Genomic DNA, 8,248 nt, shown 5'->3' with positions numbered 1-8,248 from the left:
GAGTGACGACCCCCATCGCCATGCTCGCGTTCAGATTCTTTCGAGTACAGCCGGGACGAGTCCTTGATGAGTACTACTGATCGACTAAGATTTTTAATCGGCTACTTTTTTAGTGGCGGCCGCCCCACATCCTGCCTTCCGAAGGAGGGAAACCCCCTACAAGCCCCGCCCAGCATGACGCTGCTGAGGATGATGATGACGTCACTGAGGCCCGCCCATCTCACCTCCCGTCCAGCTGTACACGTGAGAACACAGCCTCCTCAAACGAAAGTAGCACACCGTAATACGCACAGGTTTGATGTGTTCAAAGCAACGCATTTTTCGTTTCCGCACGCTTTTTTTATTTGTATTTTTTTCCCCTCGCCTTCGTGTATATACAGTACAACTTATAAATACAACTCCGATCTCTTTTTGTTGTTGTTGTTAAATCTCGCATTTTTTAAACCAATTATTTCACAATTTGTGCTGTCAGCATCTAGGCACAAAGTGAAGTTTTAGATTTTATTGAAAAATAAGACAACCCCCCCCCCCTCACATTGCATTGTGGATTGATCTAGAAGTGACCAAGGCCTATATTCAATATCCTCCAGCCTTGTTCGTCCGCTCGCACCGCACCCTTCTGCCCTCATGCGCGTCGACCACCAGCACCGCCTCCCTCTTCTTCAAGCTAACCAAAGAAAAAGATCGTGTAGCCTCAACAGACTGTTGGGGAAAGTGCTGCTGTTAGCGGGCACCTATGAAGACCGGCACTGTGGCACACGAGACGGGGCGGGTGGCCAACACCACGCCCGGCCGCCTTTGTCTCCCCAGCGGTGATGTTCACACACCGCACCAGGTGCTCATTTGAGGCTGAGTCGAACTAGGGGAGGTCCATGACCGGTTCAGATAACCGTTACTGGTGTTGGTGTGAACTCGGGTCGCCGGGTTCGTAGCGCAACGTGCCAACCGCTACAAAACACCGCTCCCCTAAGTTGACCACCACCACTTATCACCGCCGCTATCCTTCCTCCAGTATAAATAAATATTCTGATTCTCCTGCCCCTCGTTCATTAAGCCCTCAAAACTGGCCATTCGTCACTAAATAAATTACCACCTCCTTCCCACAATCCATTGGCCACATGGCGGCCTTGTGGGAGTGCATCTTTATCAGCAGCCACGACATTCATATCGTCCGGATTTTCACGATTATCGTCACGCCGTGATTGTCGCTGCTCGATTTAAAATAATACTTTTTTTTTACGGACAAGATACACCAAATAATGTCACAATTAATAAATTACGCTTTTCCAGAGTAAATGACGAGGTAAGGCTTACCCAGGGCTGTCCATGGGGTTGGTGGGGTGTGCGGGGCCCCCCCCAGATGCCTTCAAACTACACCAAAAGTATTACGTCTGACGCCGTGATGTCGAAGCGCGAGGGGGGGCCCCAAAGTGCAGGGCCTGGGGCAGTCGCCCCGATTCGCCCTGTACCCTCGGGACGGCTCTGGGCATGCCCACACTTTTCCAGATCGCACGCGACCTGCCGACGGACTAACTGCGGCGTAGAAGTTTTAAACCACTGGGTGGACGGACACAGCGGAAGGGGGATCCCAGCAACGATTTCCCGCTCTTTCAACTGCCGCGCCGGGAGATTGAATCGAACCGGCGACCTCTGGCTTGCGCGTCCGGTGTGCGACCCGAGGCAGCGCCACTGTGGCAGCTTTTCTCCAAATGGCTCGCACGACGGTCGAATTTGACACTCGTAGAATTGATGTACGCTCGGGGTTTAAAGCGGCAGCCTAAGTTAACCGAATGTGTAAATGGCGAGACAACCCCCGTTGTTGCAGAAATGTAGCGCAGACTGGAAAACCGTGTGCGTTCGCGTGCGTGCAGCGACGTCTACAAAAAGCACTCGGCCTTTGTGCTTTATGCAAAAACTTTCAGCAGTTCCTGAAGTACTGCGGTGTAGTCCTCTCGTAGAATCAGCAGCAACCGTAGGAGCAGCAGCAGCTGTATGAGGACTAGGAGCAGCAGAAGCTGTAGGCACAGCTATAGGAGCAGCAGCAGCAAATATCTGAGCAGCTGTAGAAGCAGCAGCAGCTGTAGAAGCAGCAGCAGCTGTAGAAGCAGCAGCAGCTGTAGGAGCAACTGCAGGCGCCGCAGCTATAGAGCACCAGCAACTGTAGGAGAAGCAGCTGCAGGAGCAGATGTAGAGCAGCAGCAACTGTAGGAGCAGCTGTAGGAGCAGGAGCAGCAGCTCTAGGCGCAGCAGCTGTAGAGCACCAACAACTGTAGGTGCAGCAGCTGCAGGAGCAGATGTAGAGCAGCAGAAACTGTAGAGCACCAACAACAGTAGGAGCAGCAACTGCAGGATCGGCCGTAGAGCAGCAGCAACTGTAGGTGCAGCAGCAGCTGAAGAAGCGACTGTAGCAGCAGCAGCTTCAGGAGCAGCAGCAACTGTGGGAGCAATTGCAGGAGCAGCAGAAGCAGCAGCTGCTGTCTTCACAGCGGCCAGGGCAAGTCGCTGAAGTCCACGGGACCCCCGAGGCCGGCATCGGCCTCCAGCAGGCTCATGATGACCGCCATGGCCGCCTCGTCGTTGCTGGGACTGCTCGAGCCGTCCATGAGGTACAGGTCCAGCGAGGGGTTGTCACCTGCGAGCAACAGAGATCGTGGTCATCGTCATAATCTTTCACCAACGTGGACTCAATCGGTCAATTCGGAAGAGGAAGAACAGCTGGGTTGGGCAGGTGAGGGAGGTGATTGGGCAGGTGGTAGGTGGGATCTGTGGGATCTGTGGGGTAGGTGGGGTCTGTGGGTTTGGTGGGGACGGTGGGTTCAGTGGGGTAGGTGGGGTCAGGGTCGGTGGGGTCAGTGGAGTCGGTGGGGTCGGGTCGCACTCACTGATGGGGCCACCACTGTAAGGGTTGCTGCTGTCGGCTCCATTCATCGAGTCTGAAGGAGACTGCATGGCCAGTGCTGAACCCTGAATGCACACACAGACAAAGATCCCCCGTGTAGCCTTTTACAGGCCGTTGGGGCAAGTGCCGACAGCCTGCTAGTAGCGGGCGTGATGATCGCTGCGCTGTACGTACGCTTAACTTCTTTCGCACCGTATGTAGCCCACCGTGCTAAGCGGTGGGACGGTACATCCCAATTGTGTAATCCCAATTGAGCAATTTGCGATTCACTCGTCAAATTCATCAAATTTGCACCGTGACGCCAGCACGCAGCGGGCCCCGCTCCTTTCCAACGGCATCGTTGGACCCGGAACGCCCCACCGCACGGCGGACGGCGAGCGGCGTCGCCCGCATTAACCAGGGCGGCCAGCCGGGCTCGGAACCGCAAACCACCGAGGACAAGCGGCAAACGCGCCGACCCGCCGGGCCGCCCGCGTCACCGCCGCACGTGCCGTGTTTACGCCGTGCAGCTGCGGCGTTGCTGCCGGGTGGCGCGCCGGAAGAGGCTGACCTTGCGGTTCCCGGGTGACATGGCATCGGACGGCGGAGGGGTGGTGAGCTGCAGGGGACTGGAGCCGCAGCTGGACGGAGAGGATCGCGACCTGGACGTGCGCACGCACACGTGTCACGCACACACACGCGTGTTTGCGTGTTACACAGACAGACCCCCCCCCCCCCCTATAGGCTAGCGGCCCCGGTTAATACCGCAGGCGCGTTAACGTCGGCACCGCGGAGACAAAGGCGGTCGGGCGTGGTGCTGGCCACCCACCCCCTCGTGTACAGTTCCGGCCTTCATAGGTGCTCGCTAACAGCACTTGCCCCAACAGTCTGTTTAGGCTATACGGGGATCTTTGTCTTTGTGCATTGCATGCCACGGTTGGCACGGTAGGGAGCGCGGCTGGTGCATCTGCCAGTCGTCTCCGTCGGCCAACCCACGGCCCCTGGGTCCATCCTGTGAACTCCTGCCAGCGGCGAGCCTTCAACACTTCACTTGCCTTACACGGTGCACTTAGCGTGGCACAAGCGGTGCTATGGTGGCGAGATGTTAACTCCCTCGCCTGGTACACAGGAGGTCGTGAGTTCGATCCCGACCCTGAGGCCTGTATATTTGGAGTTTGCATGTTCTCCTTGTGGTCACGTGGATTTCTCTCCAGCTCCTCTGGTTTCTCCCTCCACAGTTAGAAAAACGCGTTAAGAGTATATTTGGCTGCTATAAATTTCCACACGATGATGATAAGCCACTTCGTTGAGCGATCATTTGTGGCCCAGTCGCTTCTGAAAAAGAGCTATAAAGCTCGGTGGGCCTTACCTGGTAAAATAAAAAGAGTTAATATTGACGTCACTGCCACTTAGTGGTGAACGGCGGCTGTTGTTCGTTGTTGTTGTGACCCTCACCTGTGGGTAGTCTCCATGAACTCGTCGGCGATGATCCGGCCAAGTTTTCCGGCTCCGGGCCTGGTGCCGCCCGGCAAGCCCGGAATCCCTGGAATGCTGCGTTTAATTCCTGGTTATGGAATGGAAAAGTTACGGAAACATTCGTTAATCACCTCTGTTGAACCGCTCATTCGCAAGGGTAAAGGCAAAGGTGCAGGCCTGCAATTTTCTGCTCAACCCCACCGCTGGCGGAAGGGATATTCTGGCCTAGTCTTTCACGCTGGCCAGATGTCTTGGGAGAGGTGGGAGTGCCCCACCACAGCAGACCTGCCGATTATAAACCAATTGTGGTGTTCCAATTTCTACTGCTGGGTGGACACAGGCCACGGTGGGTTTAAGAAGCGCGCACCATTGTTTCAATGGCCATGCCTTAGTGGACATCTGTGAAAAATAACTTCATAGCTCACCGAGCTGTGTAGCTCTTTTTCAGAAGCGACCTGGCCACAAATGATCGCCCAACGAAGTGGCCTTATCACGCAGTAGCGTCAGGGTCGGGATCGACCCCATGACCTCCTGCGTACCAGGCGAGGTATTAAACATCTCGCCACGGTGGCGCCCCCACGGAAAGAAACTGGTGAGAGGATTAGGAAGATGTCGCGGCAGCAGCAGCAGCTGCATCACCAGGCCCGGCTCACCCACGGAGGAGGAGGAGCGAGCGGCAACCGGGCGGCTGGCGGAGGAGCCGCAGCCGCCGTTGCCCGGACTGAGCCCCGCGAGCGGCGCGAACCCCGGCACCACGGACGCGGGGCCCGGGCGGCCACCCCCGGTGCCGCCCCCGGTGGACCCCTCCGCCCGGTCGTCCCCGCCGCCACGGCGCTGGGAGCCCAGCGTGGAGGTGGGGCTCAGCTGGGCCAAGCCGGGGCTCGCCGAGCCCATTTCTGACAAACTCACGCTCGGGTGGGACGCGGAGCGTACGCGCGCGCGCACACACGCACGCGTACGCGCACACACGAGCGCACGCACGCGAACGCACGCGTACAAGCACACGCATGGGCGTGCACACGTATGGACACGGGATCGTATGCACATGCGCGGGGAACACGCGCAGTTTCGCACACGCGCGCGTTCATGGGGGAGAATACACGCACAGGCACGTGCAGACGTATACACAAAGTTCACACGCGCAAGCGTGTACCAAACACAGGTGCACGAACGCGCACACGTTCACAGACACGTGCAGCACACACATTGCACCATGCCACACACACAAACACAGTCACACACGCACGCACCCACCAATATACACAAACACATACATTCAAGCAGGCACACACACACACACGTGTTAATTGTTTTGTACGAAGAAGTACATCTCACAGCCACTGCACGGCATTGCCGTGCCCTGACGCTGTGTCTGGGCGTGCCCTCATTCATGTGTTTTGCAGCAGAAGGTCATTGTCATCCAGCGGAACGAATTGTTACATCGACATCGCCGTCATCGGCCGTGGTCAATCCACTAATGGATGAACGCCTCCTCCCCCCCACCTCCCCCAGCCGCCGCCACCACCTTCCATGACCCTGCGATGTGACCGCTCCGTCCAGCGCCGTGCGTACAACGAGGACGCTGTCTTTGTTTTTCTAGCGTGCTGCACTGCCCTCTGCTGCCCACGCCCCTACAGTCTCTGCTGCCTCAGCAGCAGTAACAACAGCAGCAGCAGCCTACAGCACATCCTGCTTCAATGTCCCAGTTTGCGACCGAGATCGCGGCCCCCTTGGCTACATCGCTCAACGTCGGGGCCCGGCCGGTGAGGCGACGTGCGGAGACTCTGTCCCCGACAACTCGGCCCATTGGCGGATGGCCGGGTCAGCCGCTTAACCGACCGACAAACTGTCCCACCGACCGACTAGCTGACCGGTTGACCAATCGACCGACTGACCAATCAACCGATTGACCGACTGACCGACCGACGGACCGACCGACTGATTTACCGATCAATCGACCGATTGACCAACCCACCTAACAGCGAGCGAGGGAGCCACTTACGCGATGAGCGTGTTGGTGGACACGATGTACTCCACGTCCTTGGTCCACGGGTTCATGAAGCTGAACCAGAGGCTGCGCAGCGTGGCGAAGAAGCCGTCCTTGCAGCGGAAGCGGTACAGGTTGGTGGCGATGCGGTCTCCGGACTGCAGCACTGGGAGCGTGAAGCGGTGGCGGTCACCGGAGGGGAGAGAGAGGGCGGGGGGGGGGCAAATTGAGACGCGGGGTGGAGGTGGTGACAAGTGAGGAGCATTGGGGTTGAGGGTAAAGATGCCAAACGACCCGACTTGGCTGGGGACAGCCCCAGTGGTGTTGGAGAGGAAGTGGTGGTGGTGTTGCTGGAGCTGCTGCTGAAGGCGATGGTTTTGTTGGTCGTGCTGATGGAGGCGATTGTGCTGATGCTGCTGATGGTGGCGGTGCTGCTGCTAGTGCTGGCTGACGGTGGTTCTGATGGATTTGATGATGATGATTGTGATGGTGCTGATGGATTTGATGATTGATGGTGCTGGTGGATTTGATGATGGTGATGATGGTGATGCTGGTGAATGCAGCTGCTGGTGGCGGTGATGACGAGAAGTCCCCACCCAGGCGGTGAGACTCGGCCAGGTGCACGAGGTCGTCCTGGTGGAAGTACTCGTAGCACGAGGTGCCCAGCAGCTCCTGTGGCAGGTAGCCCAGGATCGCCGTCGCCCTGCACCGCGACAACAACAACAACAAACAAACAAAAATCAACGCCGCTACGAAATGCCGCCGACGCCACTTCGAACCGGACCACAGGCGTTTGTTTCAAAACAGTCATAAACTGTACACGTACTTTTCTATTTAAAGCTTTCGTGACTGCGGGATTCATCTTCTTGGTTACTTCGGTAAAGTCACGTAGAAGGGAAATAATAAAATAATAAAAATAAAACATAATAAAATACAATTCATTCAGACGCTGTTTTTCCGACAGCCCTGTTCTTCACCTGAGGACGGCTGCTTGTGTTGTGGCCAAAACGTCGTGAGAATTGTATTTTATTGTTGTATTTTTATTATTTTTTTATTTCCCTTCTACGTGACTTTACCGAAAGAACCCAGAAGACTCTTTGGTTCTTTCAGTAAAGTCACGTAGGTAGAAATAAAATCATATAAAACAAATCACGACATTTCGATCGCAACACAAGCAATCCTCATCAGGTGGGAACACCACAGCAAGAAAAAATGCTGAAGTGGGCGAGAGAGCTGCCGTGGCAAGAGGTTTTATAGGTGGAGCAAGGGGGGAGAGCGGGGGGGGGGAACTGATCCATTCTCGAATCGAATTGCAACCGGCAGGATCGTAAACCATTCATAGAATCGCCAGAGAGCGGAGTGCCGGGTGTGTGTGGAGCGGGGGCCGGTGAGTCAAGGCGAGATGTGAACACTCTTCTGGTATCAGAGTCATTCATACTGGAGAAGTCCAGGAGGGGCACGGGGTCAGGACGTAACAACAACAACAAACAATACACAAACACGACACGAGTGCAAAGTATAGAAAATGTAAACAAATCACTTTGAACTTCTGTCGCGCCGTACGTAGCCAACAGCGCTAATCGGAGGTGCGCGGAAGGACAACAAACAAAACACGAAAAACGGTTTTCAACTGAGATTGTTTAAAATTGCATAGCTCCCAGTGGCTTCCGAATATCGCAAGGAAGAGCGTTCCAGACACCCGCAGAAGCGAACCCGATAGCGCCGCGCGATGAAGCGACCACCACCGTCTTTGTCCGACGGCCGAGCCAAAAGCCGCCTCCGCCGCTGCGAGGACAGTGACCGGAGTTCGCGCCTTTGCCGGTTTACGCTCCCTGGACGAGAGATTCGGTGTCGCGGCTCATTCTCGGCGAGCGCTTTGCGTGCGACGGGCGCATCGGCGGCGCAGC

General features: G+C 56.3%; 1 protein-coding gene across 1 annotated transcript in view; it reads right to left on the bottom strand.

Annotated features, from left to right (window-relative positions):
* Positions 1 to 428: 428 nt before the first annotated feature.
* Positions 429 to 8,248, bottom strand: part of BMAL1 (basic helix-loop-helix ARNT like 1) — a 43,724-nt gene continuing 35,904 nt past the window's right edge. The window contains exons 13-19 of the mRNA XM_078869125.1: positions 6,938 to 7,044; positions 6,357 to 6,507; positions 5,008 to 5,264; positions 4,334 to 4,442; positions 3,450 to 3,540; positions 2,883 to 2,964; positions 429 to 2,632 (exon numbers count right to left, since the gene is read on the bottom strand). Coding sequence (XP_078725251.1) covers positions 2,481 to 2,632; positions 2,883 to 2,964; positions 3,450 to 3,540; positions 4,334 to 4,442; positions 5,008 to 5,264; positions 6,357 to 6,507; positions 6,938 to 7,044 — 949 coding nt within the window. The 3' untranslated portion in view covers positions 429 to 2,480. The remainder of the gene's footprint in view (positions 2,633 to 2,882; positions 2,965 to 3,449; positions 3,541 to 4,333; positions 4,443 to 5,007; positions 5,265 to 6,356; positions 6,508 to 6,937; positions 7,045 to 8,248) is intronic.

Source organism: Lampetra fluviatilis, chromosome 27, assembly GCF_964198595.1.
Source record: "Lampetra fluviatilis chromosome 27, kcLamFluv1.1, whole genome shotgun sequence".
NCBI classification, from domain to species: Eukaryota; Metazoa; Chordata; class Hyperoartia; order Petromyzontiformes; family Petromyzontidae; genus Lampetra; species Lampetra fluviatilis.
This window is presented reverse-complemented; position numbering and strand designations above follow the sequence as displayed.